We start from the raw sequence: 22,776 nt of genomic DNA on the forward strand, positions 1-22,776 counted from the left end.
TTCTCTTACAACATCCTGTCCCTACAAATAGATGAAAGCAACCTCTAGGTATGGCCATCATGGGGGACATGATGGAAAGTAAAATTGTAGAAAAATTGTAGAACTTTTCCTTACAGAAACCTTATCAATTATTTGCTGAAATCTTCATTTTGCAGGTTGTCTGTGACAAACCAAACAACAATAACTCCAGCACTGAGGTCCAACGATGACAAAATCTCCCAATTGACATGCATAACAGGGAGAGGAAGATCACTGCATCTGAGCGTCTACAGCAGTGGTTCTCAACCTTTCTAATGCTGAGACCCCGCAATACAGTTCCTCATGTTGCGTTGACCACAAACCATGTACAAGAATATTATATTCGTGCCAAAAAATGCAATAAAATCGTGGCTCTGATGGCTTTAGGAGACCCCTGTGTTTTGATCGTTCGACCCCCGCTGGGGTCGCGACCCACAGGTTGAGAACCACTGGTCTACAGGCGCTGATCCTAACGCTTCGTCTTGCCAAGATGAAGCGCTATGATCAGCGCGTAACAATTTGTCCCTGTAGACGCGCAGATGCATTGATTTTGCTCTCCCTGTTATGCATGTCATTTTAAAGATGTGAAGAATAAAGGAAGACGTTATTTTTAAAGATGTGGGGAGTGCCACCTTTTTCTCCTCTTTGCTCCATCATGATGAATACATGACTCTCTACTGTCATTTTTTAAGTTGAGCACCACCACACATACACTCATCGGCCACTTTATTAGGTACACCTGTCCAACTGCTCGTTAACACTTAATTTCTAATCAGCCAATCACATGGCAGCAACTCAGTGCATTTAGGCATGTAGACATGGTCAAGACAATCTCCTGCAGTTCAAACCGAGCATCAGTATGGGGAAGAAAGGTGATTTGAGTGCCTTTGAACGTGGCATGGTTGTTGGTGCCAGAAGGGCTGGTCTGAGTATTTCAGAAACTGCTGATCTACTGGGATTTTCACGCACAACCATCTCTAGGGTTTACAGAGAATCGTCCGAAAAAGAAAAAACATCCAGTGAGCGGCAGTTCTGTGGGTGGAAATGCCTTGTTGATGCCAGAGGTCAGAGGAGAATGGGCAGACTGGTTCGAGCTGATAGAAAGGCAACAGTGACTCAAATCGCCACCCGTTACAACCAAGGTAGGCAGAAGAGCATCTCTGAACGCACAGTACGTCGAACTTTGAGGCAGATGGGCTACAGCAGCAGAAGACCACACCGGGTGCCACTCCTTTCAGCTAAGAACAGGAAACTGAGGCTACAATTTGCACAAGCTCATCGAAATTGGACAGTAGAAGATTGGAAAAACGTTGCCTGGTCTGATGAGTCTCGATTTCTGCTGCGACATTCGGATGGTAGGGTCAGAATTTGGCGTCAACAACACGAAAGCATGGATCCATCCTGCCTTGTATCAACGGTTCAGGCTGGTTGTGGTGGTGTCATGGTGTGGGGAATATTTTCTTGGCACTCTTTGGGCCCCTTGGTACCAATTGAGCATCGTTGCAACGCCACAGCCTACCTGAGTATTGTTGCTGACCATGTCCATCCCTTTATGACCACAATGTACCCAACATCTGATGGCTACTTTCAGCAGAATAATGCGCCATGTCATAAAGCTGGAATCATCTCAGACTGGTTTCTTGAACATGACAATGAGTTCACTGTACTCAAATGGCCTACACAGTCACCAGATCTCAATCTAATAGAGCATCTTTGGGATGTGGTGGAACGGGAGATTCGCATCATGGAAGTGCAGCTGACAAATCTGCGGCAACTGTGTGATGCCATCATGTCAATATGGACCAAAATCTCTGAGGAATGCTTCCAGCACCTTGTTGAATCTATGCCACGAAGAATTGAGGCAGTTTTGAAGGCAAAAGGGGGTCCAACCCGTTACTAGCATGGTGTACCTAATAAAGTGGCCGGTGAGTGTATATCCATCTGTATATGCAATACCTTTCCAATAGAAAGGAAAACAGGCAAAAGAGATCGAGTTCTATCCCAAATTCGAGAAGAAAGGTCAGGAGCAGTGTCCCTTTGCATCTTTTCTTCATATTACTATAAATTACATGCATCAGCTTATCCCTCAAAGTATGTAAAACATTTTAAAAAAGCATTTTAAAATATCTGTTCAATAATTAAAATATTATACCTGAAGAATATTCCGTAAAGTGTTCTTCAGTTCAGTATTTTGACTTGAGGCCTGGGATGCCTGACATGCAATTTCAAAAGCTAAGTTGTGGAAATGCTTGGCAGCCTAAAAATAAACAACCATTGGATAGCAAGTTATTAGCAGTTATTATCAAGTTAATATGATTAAAATATACAAATGACTTAAATGAAAAAGATATCATAGGGATATCTATTTTGCACTTCGATTAGGATTGTAGAAGCAAAAAATAACATAAATAACATCTTGTTGGACACACCCTAGAATTCCAATTACCGTATTTTTCGGACTATAAGATGCTCTTTATAGTCCAGTGCGCCTTATATATGAACCATACTTACAGACAACAGCTGCCTTGAACTGTGCACAGGTCTGCCACCTGCTGGTCATTCATCCTTATAATCAGGTGCGCCTTATAATCCAGTGTGCCTTATATGAACCTAGACGTTTTAGCAGGCATTTATTGACAGTGCGCCTTATAATCTGGTGCGCCTTATAGTCCGAAAAATACGGTATACAATGCAAGTTTTTTCTTTTGCTATATACAGACCCTTAACAGCAAATAAGATTGAAGTTTTCTCCCAATATGCCTATTCTCACTCCCAAAATACTGTTCTTAGCATACTTTGGGATCTTTACTTGAAAAATCACCTGAAATCTCTCAACTACCTCCACCCAATAAACTCAACAACATGTGGATTAAATCATTAGATAAATTAGTATAATAGGCTGAGAGTAAAATAAATAACTGAGAGATAACCGAGGACGGATTACCAGAAACTTTACTTATAATCAGTGCATTCTCCCAATCCGCCGGAGACATATCCTCCAGGGTGGTTTTCCACTTATTATAGCTGTTCATAGCCACACTTCTTTGCACAAGCTTATAATACTAAGACATAGCTCCCTTTTTACTAAATAAATGAAAAAGAAAAAAAAAAAAAAAAAGTCTTCAAACCAATAACCCCAAATAACTGACCAAATATATAATCCCCTTCCGATACCACAAAATATAATGGCAGGTCTCTAATGACAAGGGGCAGTCACGGCAAATTGATTTGTTAAGAGTCTACGGTTTTTGATGGTCTGGATGGGTAGGGGGACTACAAGAAGCATGTGTGGTATTTATTTTTTTCATTATTATTTTTTCTTTTTGTAAACCATGTTAAAGCTGTTTTCTTGAAATGTTTGTGGGTTAAGTGATAGTCTTAAGCATAACGTTGTATTTGATTTGTGTTATACATATTAATCTTGTGAGATGCATTTACAAGAAACTCATGTGACTGTGGATACATCCTCCAGGGTGGTTACAGTGTAACCAGCATTCTGAGCAAAAAAAAAAAAACAAACTAAAATACATAATTCTGCTCCAGCTGTCCGTAGGAATCATTCCTTAAAGTATTTTGCCTATCGGTCCTTATTTAGTACCTTTTTTGGTCCATAGCAACCATGGTTTCCATCTATCAAAAGAGGGGCGTGACCTGCCTCCAGTGACCTCATCACAAGCATGCGCTGCTGACCAATGAAACCATATCTATCCATCCCATATGTATATATCTATTTATATTTATATTATCTAGTCGTTACCTCTCTCAAGAATTGATCATATGTTTGTTAATTAAAAAGCGGATCATTTGGTAATTAGAATCGCAACTAGAGCTAGGGGTCTTTCTGATCACTCTCCCCTTTGGTGTGACTTGAGGAGAGTCTGCAATAATGGGATTGTTTTTAATAAAGTGAATCCATTTTGGAGGAAAATTGAAGCGACTCCCAGAGAGGGCTGGAATATATCCAGATAGATTGCCTGTATTCGGCCGATTGTTGAAAGAGGTTCCAAGGTTGCCAGGTTTTGCTAAATTTAGCGTAAGTGTCATGCAAAGAGGATGTGAGGTCTTCCATATGCATAATGTCATTTACTTTGGCGAGGGTTGGTCAAGAAAAAGAGGTCATCAGCATAGGCTGCTATTTTGTATGTAACCCCCTGTACTCCTATTCCTGAAATGTCTTGGTTGAAGCGTACACGACAGAGGAAGGGCTATAGAGAGAGGACAAAGAGTAAGGGAGACAGTGGGCAGCCCTGTCTGGTACCATTTCTTATTTCAGTGTGCCTTTCACCCGGACAGACGCCGAAGGGCGGGACTATAGAGACATAATCCAGCAAAACATTTTTGTTTGAACACCAAATGCACAAAGGACTTCGGACATATAGGACCAGTTTACTCTATCAAAGGCCTTCTCTGCATCCGTTGAAAGAAGCATGAGTGGCATGTCAGGTTGATGGCCTTTGTAGTGTTGTCTATAGCTTCTCTCCCCAACACAAAGCCGGCTTGGTCCGAGTGAATGGCATTGAGAAGAAGGGGAAGCAAGTCTCATTGCTATGACCTTCGCAAATAATTTAAGGTCTTGGTTTAACACCAAGATTGGGCAATAATTTGAGCACTGGGTAGTATCTTTTCCTGGTTTAGGTATGTCAGCTGTTGCCCTCAACGCATCTCTCGGAAGAGAGGCACCCAAAGCTATCTTTGGGTGGAGTCAGAGAGGAGTCAGAGATGTAGGTTCGAATTCTGCTCTGTAGCTCACTGCGGGCAGATGCTGTTAAAGGTCGGTCAAGGTTGTAGAGGGACTGATAGTAGTCTCAGTATATTGCTGCAATGTCAGAGTTTAAGTGTCTGTGAATTCCAGTGGATGTCACAATTTTTGTGATGTACGTGCGCGAGCGTTGGATACGTAGGGCCCTGGCTAGGGATCTGCCACATTTAATCGCTATAGTCGTAAAAGTGCCAGAACCCTTTTTGTTTTGCCAATCAGCAGCGTTTTAAGAGAATCACGTGCCTCAAACAAGGAGGCACGGAAATTGCACGTGGGTGTACATTTGTGAGGTCTCCAGTTCTCTGGTTTTGTCCAATAACAGTGTGATATCTCTAGCTTTTTCCCTGTTTTCGACGGGAGCCATGAGTGATCAGTATACTCCGAATGTTATGCTTGTGGCCTTGCCATGCAATACATGGGTTGATCCCTTGCTCCATGGTTCTGGCAAAGTGCGTCCGCAGGGATTCACGAATCTCGTCCGCCATTACCGAGTCGCCTAAGAGGAACGCATTTAATTTCCACTGCCACTGAAAATCAGACATGTCAGGGAGGTTGATTGACATGGAGACCATTGCATAGTCCGAAAAGGTGACGTTGTCTATTGTGGCTGCCTGTAGGAGGCCCAAGTCGCAGTGGCGAATTGATATGTAGTATAAGAGTGAATACATATTTTGTGCTGAGGAGTAGAATGTAAAATCTTTGTCCCCCGGGTGTAAAAGCATCCATATGTCCGTCAATTGGTGATCATGTAGTAGCCCTTTCAACCTGCGCAGACTATGCTGTGGCACGGAGGAGCCGCCTGAGGAAGTATCAATGCTAGGGTCCAAGGCTATGTTAAAATCACCTCCTACAACTAAGTGACCCTCAGCGAAATCTTCTATGAGATCTAAGAAGGATGACAGAGCTTGAGCTTGTCCCGTGTTGGGGAGGTACAGAGAAGCAAACGTGTACATGCTGTCAGCTATTTTGCCTTTGACCATAATCATTCTCCCCTCCGTGTCACAGACAGAGTCTACAGATGACCACTGTACGGAGGCAGCAATTAAGATCGAGGTGCTGTCACTCGTGGGTCAGTAGCGTAGGTATGATTTGGGTACCTTCTATATGTAAAATTATATGGTCTGGTCTCACTAAGGTGGGTTTCCTGAATGAATGCAACCTGAATTTTCTTTCCCCCAAGCATGTTAAATAGGATGGACCTCTTCTTGGGACTATGGAGTCCCTTCATATTGAGGGAACAGAAGGTCAACTTGTCCCGCCCCCCCCCCCCCCAACCTAGACGCCGCCATGATTGGGAAGAGGGGAGGGGAAGAGAATGAAAGGAATAGGGGAGTAAGATAGGCTAGACGGGAGTGGCCAGCGATCCCTTAACCGGATAGAAAGGGAAGGGGGAGGAGAGGGAAAGTAAAAGTAAAGTAAGCAGAAAGGGACAAACCCTAAGTCCCTGGAAACAGAGACCAGGGAAAAAGTACCCCCTAATTAGGGGAAAGAGTGGGGAACGTAGATGGAGTGGAGCGCCAGTACAAACAGGCATATAAAAAGACAATTGCTAACCTAGAGCGGTCGAATTCTCTCATCCGCCCTCAGACATCATGATAACCCGGATCATAAGCCTAAAGAAGGTAAAGGCCTATGAGCTTAAGTTTGTCAAGTAATATCATTAACATGTTAACATATGAGTAACTGAGGATCATGGATTTGACACACACTTGGGGGGTATTATATTCAGATCTCGGTATGTGAAATGTCCAAGAGTCTAAAACTCCCCCTCCTCGTAAACCTGTAGAAAGCACCAAAGGATAGAAGGCGTAATTGAGACCTTTTGAGATCTAGCTGGTTACCGAATTTAGAAGGCAGCCCTCCAGTGCGGACAATTTCCCCCTCGTGCAGGTAATCATTGTGACATGAAATTATAGTCAGCAAGTATTTAATTTGTGGTATCCTCTAGGGCAGTGGTGGCGAACCTATGGCACTGGTACCAGAGGCAGCACTCTGAGCCCTTTCTGTGGGCACCCGGGCCATCGCCCCAGCACACCAGACAGGCTTCTTGGGAATGTAGGAAGAGGGAGAATGTGTAGACAGGGCGTAATTATCTTTGGGGGACCTTCTGCTGGCCCCATGATTCTCTTTGCAGAGAGGGACACTGGAAAGAAGCTACAATGCAAATGTTCCCTCCTTGTTTCTACTGTGTCGGTGTCTTCAGGAGGCCAGTATGATTGAACGTTGTTGAAGAACAGGCAGCAATAATTTCCTGCTTTAATTTTTGGTTGGCACCTCGCGATAAGTGAGGGTTTGGGGTTGCAGTTTGGGCACTCGGTCGCCAAAAAGGTTCGCCATCACTGCTCTAGGGTCCCCATTTAGCAAATAATGCCTGCACAGAACAGTGCAGATATTAGTCACTAGATGGCAGTATTGGCTAACTTTGTTCGACTCCCACAATAGCATGAAGATACTATTACATTAAAAAAGACCCAGTAAAGATGTCATAAAACCTGACAACCGAACCTTATGGACAAAATTATATATTAAGAAGACCTAGGCATAGGATTGCTTTCATCTCTACCTCATCTCTGAGAAACATATAAACAACTGGTTACTCTATACGAGAGGTGATCATCAGGCCTCTATGGGTAGATAAGTCCGGTGCCAGCGGGTCTGCATCAGAAGGTTGAGGAGACAGGGCTGTTCGCGTAGTGTCCACAATTGAAGGGCGTCTCCTTGGTCCGGAGATATTCCTTCGGCGAGGCTGTTGCGAGGACACTCTAGGCACATTCGTTGCTAGCCAGTTTGGGACAGAAATTGGAGGCATGTTTAGAAAAAGGAAAAGTCCAGCAAGATTCAGGATTCCTCAGGAAAAATGAGTTTCCATTATTATGGATTATAAGATGAAAGGTATGACCCCACCTGTAAGAAGCTCCAATCGCCTCATGTTCAAGGTGTGGGCAGATACAAGGTGTATCGGCACCCTACGCTTGCAAGTTCTCCCGGTTCCAGGTTGCGCATATTATTTTCTCCTTGTCTGCAAAGTAATGTAAACGGCATAGAACATCCCTGGGGGCCCCAGACTCAGTAGCGGACATTTTGGAAACTCTGTGGATTCTGTTTAACAAAAGTTACGAGTCCGCAGAGTGGAGTAAGATGTAATTAAAGATGCGCGTTACCCTCTCAGAGAGGTTATTGTCCGTACAGTGTTCAGGCAAACTCTTTATGCATATATTATTACGCCTGCCACAGTTTTATTAGTTTTGATCACCTAATAAGAGGGTTAAGTGTTGGATAGGTGTTCTGGACTGGCTCATCTCAATCTCCATAGCCGTGACATGCGCATCTAGTGCAGTGGACGCATTCTCAACATTCAAAGTGTGAGCAGAGACTTCTTCCAACTCTTATTTAACCTCTTCCAGGGCCTGTTGCTGTGAAAGCTCAAGTCTTTGAATAACAAAAGCCTTGCCTGGTAGGGAGGGCCTGGATTAGCTCCCTTAGGAGCTGAAATTCAGCTTGCATGGGGTTAACTACAGGATCTTGCAACTGTATGGGAGCCTGTATTGTGTTTTCCCCTGGCATTGAGGCCTGGGGCTGTGATAGTGTGCCCAGGGGGGAGTGTGAGGGCGACAGTGCTGGCTCTTCCCCATGCAGTGTTGCCGGCAGGGACTGTGGGGCCCGTCATACCTGCGGCTGTGATGCTGCCATATTGGACACATGCGGTGCCGCAGGAGAGGAGGCCTGAAGAAAACGGTTGATGTTCGGACCGGAGGCCGCCAATCAGGAGCTGGAGGGAGTTGCCAGCCTGCCTATGTTCCTCTCCCGTCGCACTGACATGTGGTAATGGCGCCTGGAGGTACGGAGCTCTTAGAAAGCACGTCCTCACGCCGCCACTACCAAGCCACGCCCCGAGAATATTATTTATTATTCTCTATGCTAATGAGTATTATTATCTGCTTTTGTTTTTGGATTTATGAAACGGAATGTTGAAAAAGGTAAAAGAATTAATTGAAGCTAATGGTCGCTTTTCGGGAATTAAAATCCATTGGCAAGGGACAAATAGGAGACTGGTCAGCTGCAGTTGGTTGATAAATTCAAATATATGGGTATATTAATCAGTAGAGATCCAAGAGAGATCTGTTTAAATGTTTTTCCTCCTGTTGAATAAGATCAAACATTGACAACTATTGATATGGACTAAAATGAATGTGCTTATGGTAGTTATGTCAAAAATGGTTGTTTTTTAATACTTCAGAATAGTCCTACATTAATTTTTTTAATATTTTGTTGCTGTATAAATGGAGAATTAGGCTGACTTGAATCTGCCTCCAATGTGTCACATATTTCCACAACATTGTATTTTTTTTTTAAATAAGTATAGTATCATTGATTTATTAGACTCAAGGGTATTTTCATCTCTAAGGGTTAAAAAGGTACCTCCTGTGTTGGTATGTTCCAATCTGTTTGGGATAAAATGAAATTTATTTATTGGGATCAATGGGTTCTGAATTGAAAATCCATTGTGGGGTGTTGGTGGATGGTCTCTTGGGTCAGTAAAGAATTTTGTGATTTTGGTGGCCCGCTCAGTGTCTCTACAGTTCCCAGTCTAAGCAGATAGGAAGTCCTCTCCATGTCTACTTCCTGTCCCAAGCAGAATGCCCCCCTCTTACCGCATGAACAATTTAGCAGTGAGCACTGTGAGGGAAAGCTTGTCACTATTTCACGCTCCCCGTGATGGGCAATGCCCAGTGGTGGTAGACAAAGGCAGAAAAAGTTTGGGGAATGATTTTAAGATGGGATACCTCCACTGCACTTTTAAACAAAGTCACAGTGGAGTGAGAGTAAGGTTTATTGTGCCTATTCTTGATGACAGGTCCCCTTTAAAGTGACACAAGTTGGTATAACCTGGCGCACACAGCGAGTTACCCTGAACAAACTTGGAACTAAGGGCCAAGTACTCAGAGATATAAAAACATGTTGGGGGGAATTCATTAAGACTCCCATTTTGAACGCAGTCTTAAAATTTCTGCTGGCTGTTCGGTGCCGTGTTCGCTAAGGTTTCCGACCCTTTTTATTTCACAGCAAAAAGTCAAAACAATTTGCAATTTTTTTAAGTCAAAAAGCCTGTGGGAGAGATGCAACAAATCTCCCCCTGTATATTTGTGGGATATACAGAGCCAAACGTAAAACTGCTGAACTTAATTCATCAGTTTTACATTTCGGCCGGTAATCCCATGCATTTGTTCAACCAGCCTTATGGTAAGATAGTAAAATATACAGGGGCAAATTTATCAGGACCTGTATCACTTTTTTGAGTGTACAAGCCCTGAAAAAATGCAAATAGACAGTAATTTATGATTATTTTCAAGTGGGCGTGGATCGCACGGAGCCTTGCGAACGTTCAGGACTGAACATTCACAGGTTATAGTGCAATTCAATGGGTGGGGAGAAATAAAGACTGGCTTTTAGAACTTCAGTCCTAAAATTCCCCCGCTGACAGTCCGATGCCGGTATTCACCAAGATGCTCAGAGTAAATATGGGAGCAAACTCCACCAGTTCCGACCCGTAGATTGGAACTTTCAGAGGTTTTTGCTATAGTCTCGCCCAGATTTCCAAGGGAGACTATAGTAAATTTGGTGGGCTGGGAATTCATGCCCCTGCCAGTCCTCCACTCGCCCAGTCCAAAGTGGCGTACCGAACAGAGAAGCCCAAAAAGGGAGAAGGAGATTCAAATACCTTTTTCCCCCAGGAAAACTTCCACCCCCTAGTGTGTAAGCTCCTTTATTTTTACCAGCTACCTCCTCAACATACAGTATGTAGCTATTCCTTAGATTTTAAGCTCTTGCAGGCAGGGCCTTATTTTTTTTTGTGCCTGTTATTGTCCGATGTTTTTTTTGTACAGTACAGGCAGTCCCCGGGTTACATACAAGATAGTTTTCATAGGTTTGTTCTTAAGTTGAATTTGTATGCAAGTCAAAACTGTATATTTTATAATTGTAGTTCTAGACAATTTTTTTTTTGCCCCAGCGACAATTGGAGTTTCAAAATTTTTTGCTGTAATTGGACCAAATATTGTCAATAAAGCTTCAGAACAGACACCTTACAGCTGATCATTGTAGTTTGGGATTATAGTAAAGAATCCAAAGAGCTTCACCAGAGGTCACAGTGGGCAGAGGGGTCCGTCTTTAACTAGGGGATGTCTGTAAGTCGGGTGTTCTTAAGTAGGGGACCGCCTGTATATTCACCCTATATTTTATAGCAGCTTGTTCAGTCTTTACATAACCATGTCCTTTATTAGTGGTGCTCCGGTTGTCATGCTGTAAAACACAATCTTGACTAGTAAATTTTGATAATTCCTTCTAACTTGAAAAAACTGGAACAGCACAAGAGAGCACCAAAAAAAAAAACCATCAACCACATGTAGAATCATTTTGCATGTATTTGTAGAAGCATGTCTGCTTTACCTTTGGTAGAAGTTGAAGAAATATGTCTTGTTCCAACTCCAAAATACTGACATGAGGCATAAACATTTCTATTACAATCTTAAACAATCCTACAAAAAAAAAAAACAAAAAAACAATAATTACAAACAAATGAATATAATTAATACATTGTTCTAGAATTGTAAAAATGTTTGAATTGCTTACGAATTGTTTCTTTACAGTTATCTGAACACTGATACATGGAGTATGAATTATTAAGGAAAATTTTGAATTATCGCAATACAAAGCAAGAGATTTTGGATAATTATAAAGAATGAAAGTACCAATAATAAAGAGTATAGCAATATACAAATCCTCACAACTCCCATAACAATTGTTGGAGGGTCGTGCCAAGTACATTCACGTGGCCCTGTAACCGCTGATATTTGAGCAGTTATCATGAAGGGGTGCACAGACAGTAAGCCCCCCTATCCGCCAGAAAGACAAATACCGATTCCTGCTATTGTCAGGTCACGTGACCCGTGGGTTCGCAGAAAGTTTATCAGGGTAAGTATAATATGGGTAACACTATTAGGGTCTTGCGCTAACCCTGGGAAAGTTTTTTACTAGGGACCAACCCCTTCAATTTTTCAAGTAGACAAATATATCTGACCATCTCAGGTTTCCTGTTGTGTACAGGCGGTCCCCTAGTTAAGAACACCCGACTTACAGACAACTCCTAGTTACAAACGGTCCTCTGGAAATTTTTAAATTACTTTTCTTTCTTCTTAGGCTACAATAAACAGCTGTAACAGTTATCACAGGTGTCTGCAATTAAGCTTTATTGTTAATCCTGGTTCTTATGACAATTCAATTTTCAAGATTCCAAAAAAATTCTGTCTGGGGCTACAATTCTAAAATATGCAGTTCTGACTACAGACTGCTATATTCCTGGTCTACGACCAAAAATTATTCAACTATATGTGTGACAGCTTATATAGAACAGCCATGTGAGTGTGCTTTCATTTTTCTTTGCATATGATGGACCTTGAGTTTAATCAGATGCCACACACACAAATAATAGTCTGGGCTGCAGAATATCTAGTTTAATAAATGGTTTGTGAAAAAACTGATGTGTTAAGAACAGTCGAATGCAATGCTGGTAGTATGAAAACTGAATGCCATGAAGGATACCACATGTGGCTCACAATAATCGTGTCCGTCAGATTTCCATCATTGGTGACACCGTTTACAACGTAATGTAGGTGTCACCAGGGCCAACACAAAGGCCACATAATGTACCTTACCGTGCGTGTGCTGCACTACAACTCATTAATGTGATCTAATCTAAACTAGTCAAGGTTATCCAGACTTTACTACAAGATAAACCGCATTGTATGAACGACTACAAGTACACAAGCGTCCCCGGCGCTGACTGAGCTCTGACTACGAGCAGGATATGACAAGTTTCGGCAGGGCGGCCGGCAGCTCCCGCTGACACATCTCCCGACTCCATCCGCTCAATTCTTCCAGCAGATCTGCTTGGGACATGATCTGAAGTGTCTGCGCTCGGAAATCACCAAGGAGCTTGAGTTTATCGCATCCAGAGTTCCCACAGGTTTTCTAGTAAATCTCGCGATGAAAAAACATCTGGGGGAGCTCGTGGCGCCAAATCTACAACCGCTTCAACAACCAACCAGTGCGCAGTGGGATGTGGTTAGCGGCCTCCTGGGGCAGTGGCTCCAACTTGTTTTTTTATGTTTTAACAAAAAATTCTGATTATTATCCACTAAAGTGCGAGTTCATTAAAGACAAGTCCCGATAGGGCGCAGACGTCTCCCCCAGCTATATATGGCTGTGTGCACATATGAGGAGCCTAGTCTACAAATAGCCTCGTCACGTGATCGCACAGGCGCTAGCTAGCGGCCATGGCTGGCTTGGACTCTGTTCCTGAAGTTGTGATCGACCCTGACGGGGTGTTCAAGTACATTCTGGTCCGGGTGAGCCCAGCTTCCTCAGAGCCAGAGCGGTACCGAGATGTCGTGCGGGGCACTAAGAGCGCCGAGTACCACAGTAAGCGACACCGCTTGTATACACCGCAGCATGAGATGGAGTGCGTCACTAGGACAGCCAAGCCGTTTCTTTATAGTGTATAGCGCCCCCTATCTCATGGCTGTGCCTGATGTACAACATCACCCTCTGGCGTTTACTTCTTCTGATATAAGCGCGCGTGGCATTTTTAAGCAGTTTTTGGGCCATTTTTAAGCATTCCGTTACAAACCGCATCCAGTTTTTTTTTACTGTTTTGTCATTTTTGCAATTATCTTGAGATAATTGGTAAAAACGGTCAATAACAGATGCATTTTAAAAACGCATGCTTTTTTAACGGACTGCTTAGAAAAACCGCCTAAAAACGGGTGTAAAACACCACGTGTGCCACCACCCTTAGGCCAGTTGTGCCTGTTTAGTTTTCTTTTTTTAGTGCAATTATGATTAAGTCCGGCGGCACACGTGGTGTTTTGAACCCGTTTTTGGGACGTTTTTAAGCAGTCCGTTAAAAAAATGCATCCAGTTTTTTACTGTTTTGTCTGTTTTCCAATTATCTTAATTAAGATAATTGGTAAAAACTGATGCATTTTCAAAAAACGCATGCATTTTTTTTAATGGACTGCTTAAAAACGGATTTAAAAAGCCACGTGTGCCGCCGGCCTTGTGGACCGAAACACTTTGGGTGCGTTCAAATGTTGTGTTTCTGATGTACTTTTTGATGTTCGAAAAACAGGAGTGTAAAAAGATGAGGGACAGCTTCTCTTAACCCCTTAGGGTGAAGACACACATGGCGTTTTTGGGCCGTTTTTACCAAGTGCGTTTTCAGATCGTTAAAAACGCATGCGTTAAAAAACGCATCCGTTTTTTAAAAACGCATGCGTTTTTTGAAACCGCATGCGTTTTTGTCCGTTTTTCCGAAATCGCGCAATGAAAAACGGACAAAAACGCATGCGTTTTTAAAAAACGGATGCGTTTTTTAACGATCTGAAAACGCACTTAGTAAAAACGGCCCAAAAACGCCATGTGTGTCTTCACCCTTAGGGGCGCAGGTTTTTTTTTTTTGCTAATTTCTCGCTCTCCACCTTCAAAAATCCATTACTTCATTTTTCCGTGTACAGAGCTGTGTGAGGGCTTATTTTGTGCGTAACAAATTTATGTGATGTCATTTATTATTCCATGCCGTGTACTGGGAAGCAGGAAAAAAATTCCAAATGTTAAAAAAAATTGAAAAAAAAACGCATGTGTCACGTTCTTGTGGGCTCAGTTTTTACGACTTTCACTCTGCGCAGATAACACCTCTAGTTTATTCTTTGGTTCGGTACGGTCGTGGTGATGCCAAATTTTTATAGGTTTTATTGCGTTTTAATACATTTTCAAAAATTAAACAAATGTGTACGAAAAAGGAAAAAAAAATTTCCATCTTCTGGTGCATACTTTGGTGCACAGAGCTGTTAGGTATATATGAAACCTGGGAGCAAGGTGGAGTATGCACACAATGCTCCGGGGTGATAGGAGAGAGACAAAGAAGGGAACAAAAAGACAGGAGCGCTCTCCTAGTGCATTATCCGAGGTAGTTAGAATATATAAAAAAAAAGGTTGTCCAGATGGACTCTCACCTATTTGGTGATCAATGACAGCATATAGTATTTGTGGTCTAGTGTATCCGGCCGCTCGGTCTCGATTATAGCCCGTCCTCCGTGTTCCAGGATCACCGGGGATGGTATTTCATAAGAAATGCATGTGCTGCGATATTATTCAGGATGGAATCACCACTTTTTCATCAAATAGTACAGGAGATGTTTTTAATATAAAACAAGACTTATCATGTGCCTCAGACTACGTTATATATCTAATAAATTGTAGCTGTGGCCTACAATATGTGGGTCGTACCGTTCAGACACTCAGAGTTCGGATGAACGGTCATAGACATAAGACGAAAATAGGCTTTTTAAAACATAGCCTATCTAAACATCTACTGTTGGAACATGAAAAAAATTTTGGAGCTATTTCAGTAATTCCGATCGAACAAATTCCGATCGATGTAAAAACCCTAAATAGGAGAGAATCCTACTGGATTTTTAAACTCCGTACCCTCCATCCCTTTGGTTTAAATGAAGTGATCGAATCAGTGTAAAAACTTAATCCTGGCCTATATCTTTTACCATGGGGAGAAAAAAATTATTCTTACCTCCAACTAGTGTCATTTCACATGTGCTATTCAAAACCTTTTTTGCTTTTCAGAACTTCGCTGATCTATTCCCCATATCTATATATAAACCATCTACCACGGAATGCCACTTGCTTCCTCTGAATGGCTTTTTGGCCACTCCAGGCTTCCGTAGTACCTCTGATCTTACTGACAGGTAGAGAGCGTTCGCGATTACTATAGCAACCAACTAGGGAAGAACCGATCTTCTACAAATCCGAAAAACTCTCCATATAGCCACACATGGGGACCCAATATACTAATGCTTACTATGTACTGAAGATGTTATAATTTTTTATTGTAATTTATATGTTTTTATGTTTGTATTATGGTTCGTACCGATTCCGTTAACACTCTGAACCGGAAGCATATACCGATACCGACAATCCTCATATCCGGTATATTGCTATATATGTTACAACTAATCAAGATAACTTGTATACACTGCCTGAAGAAGGTCCGAGTACCGGACCGAAACGCTTTGCAACGGTATATTTTATGTAATATATTTTAATGAATAAAACTTCTGATACCAATCAGACATCGGAGGTCGGGAGTATCCTTGAGCGCTCGATACCACGCGATTGTGGAAACATCAGATGCTCTGAACAGAGCTGTTAGGTGTCATTTTTCGCGAAATGAGCCGACGGTTTCATTTTTACCATTTTGAGGACTGACATTTGGGTGCCATTTCCCATTTTGGAGGTCATTGCCGGTTATAACCGGGTGATTTTAATTTTTAATATTTTAATTTTTTTTTTTACATTTTTTAAACTTTTTTTTTTTTTTTCACTTTCTTAGACCCTTTAGGGTACATTAACCCTAGATAGTCAGATTGTTCCTACCATTTACTGCAATACAACTGTATTGCATTATATGGCATTTCTACACAGTATACATTACAATGAGCCACTGGCTCATTGTAATGAATCTGCATAAACCATTCAGCCTCAGGTCTGACGAAGACCCGAGGCTGTCATGGCAACTGATCGATGAATTAGATGAGGGGGTGTGCCCAAGAACTCAGTGACGTCACCGGCTCTCCAGCACTTCCTAATCAGGCGCATGCACGATCGTGCGCATGGTGCGGCGAGTACGTATCATGGTGCGCCGAAGCGTGCTTGCAATATAAAGAATAAAACAGTTTAACAAGCAATAATGTAAGGTTTCTGCAAATAATGAAGATATGCTCCTGCACCAGAAAAAGAAAAAAGACAGCAACCAATGTAGTTACCAAAAGCTGTTTGTTTGATGCACGCAGCCCAGGGTGGTCCATAGTCCAAGACAAAAAGAGAGGAGGCCACAGCATCCAATATGATGAAAAAAGATTAAACCTTTATTCACACAGGCATAGAAAAAAAAATTCTAGTTTTTTCTATGCCTGTGTGAATAAAGGTTTAACCTTTTTTCATCATATTGGATGCTGTGGCCTCCTCTCTTTTTTTGCTCCTGCACTAGCTCACCCTGAGCTGGTGCAAGGTATTTAAGGGTTATAACTACCATTTTAAAGTGGTAGGTTTCCTTTAAACATCCAAATCTCCCATAGACACCTGCCGGATGATGCAGTCGTGTCTTACGATGCATTCGATAGAGTGGAATGGCCATATCTATTTGTGGTATTGCGAAAGTTAGGATTTGGGTCCAAATTTTTAGCATGGATACATTTACTGTATTCCTCTCCAATGGCCCGACTACAGATAAACTCCCTGCTTTTCTCCCCATTTCCATTATACAGAGGGACCCACCAGGGGTGCCCTCTGTCACTGCTACTGTTTGCGGTTGCGGTGGAACCTCCGGCGGCTGCCCTGCGATCCTCAGTAGATGTTAAGGGTTTTCAGTATGGAGAGCATCAGGAGAAAGTAGCATTGTATGCTGATGACCTGCTGCTATTCCTGGATGGTCCCCATCCCTGCAGGCAGCGATAAATATGATAACCTCCTTAGGGTCCCTGTTCGGCTTCACTATTAATTGGACCAAATCAGTAGTAGTGCCCTAGACTTCTCACTGATTATGGTCTCTCAGTGATGTCAGTCTTTAAATATTTGGACTCTGAGTTCATTGCGCTCAATAGCTTACCTTTTATAAGCAAATTCCAGACTGTGAGACTGGTGTAAGCTCCCCCTCACTATGATTGACCGTGCCAAAAACATCGGTCAGAGACCCTGAAATGTATAAACAAACTGTGGTGGAAAATGCGTAGCCTGCTGGGGATGGAGGGATAACTTATTCATACTCCAATATGGCCAAACGTCCAATACCCTGACCTTGGTGAGCTCACTCCCTTACCTCAATGGAAGTAGGTGAGTTACCACTTTAGCTCAACTACATGAAGGCACTGCACTGAAGTCCTTTGAGTTTGACCTCCCACACTCCTGCTTTTACCAATTTCTTCAGCTCAGAAACGCAGTAACTCAATATGGGCGTTTCCGGCAGATTAAAAAGTCAGCGCATAACAGTGGCGATAATCAAAAAGGGAGATACACAGGGGATAATTTCGGTGAACTAATCATATCTACAAGTTGCCCATATTAGGAAATTCCCCATAGAATTAAAGTCCAAATGGGAGGGGGAAGTTGGAACTATTTCTGAAGATCAATGGAAGGAGATGCTGGAGTCCTTGCCCAGGGTATCAGTTAGTGAGGCGCAGAGACTATGCAGCAGAAAAAGTTGGACAGAGTCTATTTCACCCGTCGGGCTGTCCAGGATGGGATATAGAGGTGATGCTTGCTGCCACAGATGGAACAGATCTAATGCAGACCTGATCCACCTGATGTGGAACTGTCCTAGATAACGTTGCTGCTGGCAAGAGGTTCTTGATCTGATTGATCAGACATTTTCCACGGTGACAACACGTAATCTTCTTGTATGTATTTTAGGCTACATATCTGAGTTGCAGCTGTCTGAGAGTTATAGATTGGCAGTACTGCGACTGCTTTATATAGCCAAGAAACGTATTGTCCTCCATTAAAAGGACACTGCGCCTCCACAAGTTTCAGAATTTATTTCTAGGGCCAATCTACTATTATGACTGGATAAATTAGTCTATCAAAAGCGAAATTCAACAACAAAAATTTGAAGCCATATGGGGCCCCTGGCCCCTTAGCTCATCTAACCCTCACTTGGGTAGAATAGTTCAAGGTATTGCAAGATAATCATCACCACCGTTTCTATTAGACTATGGCAGGTAACATGGATGAAGATCTATGACCCTCCGGCAATTGCTAATTGATGTTATAACACAAATGTTTATTTTATACCTATGAATATTATTATTTGACCCAATGTGTAACGTGTGAAGCCTGGAAAGCTTACGGGTCTCCTGGATGGACTTTCCCTCTCGTGCCTCATAAACCAAACCTGATGAACACTGAATCTGATCTATATGAACACTTGCTCTGTATGGATACCAGGACATTTTACCCACCAAGCAGGGGAAGGGAGGGGGTGGCGGGAGAGTTTGTTTACTGTTTACATTGTTTAAATATGAAAAAATGGAAAACTACTGTCTGGTTTTCAATAAAAATTTTATTTGACCAAAAAAAAGAACTTGATCTGACAGATCATCCCCACCCATGAATTTATTGTAAGCCAGGATACACTGTGGCTTGGGGGCAGCGGTGTTGGTACCCCATACAGGGTGAGGGTGCTGGAGTCCCCATGAATTGTGGTCAGAACAAGGACATCCCTTTTGTCCTCATACTTGACCAACGTTATGTTCTGATTGCAGACTGCCTTGATGTCCCCCTATTCTAAGTGGCTGCCTTACCAGGGATCCAGGGAGGCCTCTCTGGTTTTTGCATACAGTGCCACATGGAGCTTGGGGGATTGGAAAAATGGAATTCTGGTATAAAAGTTATCCACAAGGTGATAACTCATCCAGCTAGATCCCAGTAACTCTTTAAGACAGGGGGCATTCTGGATGGCTAATTTGTCTTTTTCATCTTAAACCCTAAACCCATGGATGTACCCTGTGGTATTCTCACACAGCTTGTACAGCTTGAATCCCTTTTTTGCCTTCTTTTTGGGCATGTAGTGGTGGAATTTTTAACATGCTTTTGAAAAGTTCAAAGAAAAAAAAGTACAAGGACCTTGACTGACCAATCAGTAGCAATGATGGTGGGGGTGGGGGAACCTGGACTACAAGACAAGATGAATGGCTGGCAGGAACAGCTTGTCGGCGCGAGTCATTAACTGACTTCCAGGCACGTCTCACTATTTCGGCACACGTTGGGAAGGGGATAAGGATGGAAAGGTAGCAAATATAGTAAAGGGTACAACAAAGTAGCCAGTCCAAAGTCACGACAATATTTCAAGGGAGATACTAAAATCAGAACTACAAAAGAATAATCAATATTTTAATGTCACAACAATCAAATGTCAAAGCAAAGTGGTCATAAACTGTAATAAAGAATAAAAATGCTCCTGGCCCTTTAATCAGTCTGTTGATTTTCTCTGCACGGAGCTGGTCACTAGTCCAAATCGCATGTTCTGCACCTGCCTGGGCAGGTCGTGTGATCACCACTAAGTTTGGCTGTAGCCGGTTGGTTGCAGTGCATCTAGTATGGCCAGTGTTGTAGTGAAACGTCATCACAGTGAGGTAATGTGCACTGATGGCAGTTACACACATCATTACAATGGTAACAGAGCAAAAACATTCTGTTAGATCATCACTGGGAACTGAACATAAGAAGGAGGAGGAGTTACTGAGAAATAAAGGATCATGGGACTTGTTTCCAGTGGCAGCCATCTTGGTGATAGCTCTGCTTACTTTAGAAAGCCCATTACATTTTTTGAATCCTAAAATCAAACTAAAGTAAGCAGCAGTACAATAGGAACACTGGGCTGCTTTGGTCTGGCGTATTCTTGAGGGGCTGGACTAGGAGGCGGTGACTGCCTCTTGAAGCCTGTCAGTCACCGCCGGCCTATGGAGTGGGAGGGGCGGTTTGGGGAAGAGACAGCATCTTTGACTGCCCCCTCATGAATACATCGGACCGCTTTGAGCGTGGGCCAGCGTTCCTATTGCACATTGCGGCAGTGTCTTCGAGCTTTATCAGTGGATAAAGCTAGCAGTTTATCACTGCTAAAAATGGGCTAGCGCTAGGAGCTGCTTCCTTTTAAGCAGCTTCTAGTGCCTTTTTTTATAGGTGACAGGTCCTCTTTAAGGGGTTAAGGTTTACATTAAAGGGGTATTCCAGGAATAAGCATAATTAATATACAAATGGGTACTCAAAATATAAGCTAATATGTAATTAGTTGTTATTTAAAATTTTGCTCCCCTTAGCAGAAAATGCTGGTGACTTAGACTGTAATGAAGAATTAAAATGCTACTGGCCCTTTTAATCAGTCCGTTAATTTCCTCCACGCGGTCCGTTGCAGAGCAGACACAGGACACAAGATGGCTGCTGGTCACATGTCCTGCACCTGCCTGGGCATGTCATGTGATCACCACTCTTTGGCTGTTGCAGTGGTTGCAGTGCATCCAGTATGGCCAGTGTTGTGATGGCAGTTACACATCATTACTATAGCAGAGCATAAGAGGCAGGAGGGATTACTGAGAACTAAAGGATCATGGAACTTGTAGTTTCCAGTGGCGGCCATCTTATTGATAACTCCACTTAGAGAGGCCATAAATTTTGTAAATCATAAAATCAAACTATGTAAGCTCAATTTTGTGACTAATGACATTGAGTATTGTTGTATTCATTTATTTATATCATCATGGGTTTTTGTGTCAGACGATTATATTCCCGGAATACCCCTTTAACCTGTAAGGTAAATAAGCAGTTTGTGTTAATGGTTTTATGCTACTGCCAAAGCTATGTGTATGGGGCCATACAATTCCAGCTCAATACAAATCTGTCTTGCCTAGCAATACAGACCAAATCAGGTGCCATATAATCCTTTAGATATGTGGCATCTGTTGGAGTATTTTACAGCTTTTGTGTCTTTACTTTAGCTTGAAGTTATCCCAAAGGGAAAGATTTACCATCTGTGGAATATTTTATACACTATTAATGATTGTGTTACTATGATTATTACCGTACTTCTTTAGTGTATTTGTCATGTTTAATTAAACATTACTTTCTCTGATTTACTGTGTTTTAACAGATCATATATTTGAAATACTGGATCCAGAAATGCAAGCAATGCAATTGAAGTGTAAATGCCTAGGAGGAGGCAAAATAGAACACAATAGTAAAGACAAGAAAATACGAATTTATGGTGAATCTACTGTACGTATTCTTTAGTCATTTTGAAATTTAATTTTGTAGCAGATTTTTTTATTCTAGCATGATTTTCAGATAACGTATATACTTGTGTATAAGCCGAGTTTTTCAGCACAAAAAATGTGCTGAAAAAACTCATCTCGGCTTATGCACGAGTCAAGCAGAAAATAAAAAACGTAATACTCACCCTCCGGTGTCCGGATCGTTGACGCGGGTCCTGATCTTCAGCGCGAGGCTCCCGGTGGCTGCTCTTCTTTCTTCTCTGTTCTCTTTCCGGCAGAATCGCGTCCATGCGACCTGCCGGCAGGCGCACACTATAATGCGGCGGTGTCGCCGCTGATGACGTCAGCGGCGACATCGCCGCATCATAGTGTGCACCCGCCGAAAGGTCGCCGGGACCCGGTGCCGAAGATCGGGAGCCTCGCGCTGAAGATCGGGACCCGTGCCAACGATCCGGACACCAGAGGGTGAGTATTACGTTTTTTATTTGTATACTAGATTGGGGGGGCTGTCTGTATACTAGATTGAAGCCGGCTGGCTATATACTACACCCTCGGCTTATACTCAAGTCAATAGGTTTTCCCAGTTTTTGGTGGTAAAATTAGGGGTCTCGGCTTATACTCGGGTCGGCTTATACTCAAGTATATACGGTACATTTTATTGTTCAAGATAGTTGATTAGTCTGTCCACTAGAAGTGATTTTTTTTTTTTTTTTTTCCCCCCCACCATCTTCATCCACCTAATATATAATCTCAATAAAAATGCTGTATTTTAACCCCTTAACGACCAGGCCCCACTTTCTTGTGGGCTTAGATTTTACGACTTTCATTGTACACCCGAAATTACATGTCTAATTTTATTCTTTGGGTCGGTGCGATCACAGGAATACCAAATTTATATAGGTTCTATAAAGATTTCATCCATTTGCAAAAATTAAAACCTCCTAAACTGGCACTAATAACTTTTTCATACTTAAAGAGTTCAGGATGTGGTGTAATTTGTTTAGCAATTTTTGATGACTTTTTCAAACAGCGGAAATAAGTTATTATATTTTGATAGATCTGACATTTTGGGATGTTGCGATGGCTAACATGATTTTAACTTTTCAATTA

The 22,776-nt window shown here is 42.3% G+C and overlaps 2 protein-coding genes and 1 long non-coding RNA gene across 7 annotated transcripts in view; 2 read left to right on the plus strand and 1 right to left on the minus strand.

The window, feature by feature from the left end:
* The window catches only part of LOC140104727 (uncharacterized), a 102,615-nt gene extending 91,037 nt beyond the window's left edge, over window positions 1–11,578 (plus strand). For all 4 annotated transcript variants that reach the window (XR_011850395.1, XR_011850394.1, XR_011850396.1 and 1 more), the window contains one exon: window positions 11,425–11,578. This is a non-coding gene — a long non-coding RNA (uncharacterized lncRNA). The remainder of the gene's footprint in view (window positions 1–11,424) is intronic.
* The window catches only part of FIRRM (FIGNL1 interacting regulator of recombination and mitosis), a 112,020-nt gene extending 99,245 nt beyond the window's left edge, over window positions 1–12,775 (minus strand). The window contains exons 1-4 of the mRNA XM_072128378.1: window positions 12,644–12,775; window positions 11,408–11,447; window positions 11,225–11,313; window positions 2,171–2,275 (exon numbers count right to left, since the gene is read on the minus strand). Coding sequence (XP_071984479.1) covers window positions 2,171–2,275; window positions 11,225–11,313; window positions 11,408–11,447; window positions 12,644–12,733 — 324 coding nt within the window. The 5' untranslated portion in view covers window positions 12,734–12,775. The remainder of the gene's footprint in view (window positions 1–2,170; window positions 2,276–11,224; window positions 11,314–11,407; window positions 11,448–12,643) is intronic.
* A 335-nt stretch (window positions 12,776–13,110) lies between these two features.
* LOC140104726 (14 kDa phosphohistidine phosphatase-like) overlaps window positions 13,111–22,776 on the plus strand; it is a 63,700-nt gene continuing 54,034 nt past the window's right edge. For both annotated transcript variants that reach the window (XM_072128380.1, XM_072128379.1), the window contains exons 1-2: window positions 13,111–13,255; window positions 21,546–21,670. In XM_072128380.1, the coding sequence (XP_071984481.1) occupies window positions 13,111–13,255; window positions 21,546–21,670 (270 nt within the window). The remainder of the gene's footprint in view (window positions 13,256–21,545; window positions 21,671–22,776) is intronic.

The sequence above is a fragment of the Engystomops pustulosus genome, chromosome 10, assembly GCF_040894005.1.
Source record: "Engystomops pustulosus chromosome 10, aEngPut4.maternal, whole genome shotgun sequence".
In the NCBI taxonomy this organism is placed as follows: Eukaryota; Metazoa; Chordata; class Amphibia; order Anura; family Leptodactylidae; genus Engystomops; species Engystomops pustulosus.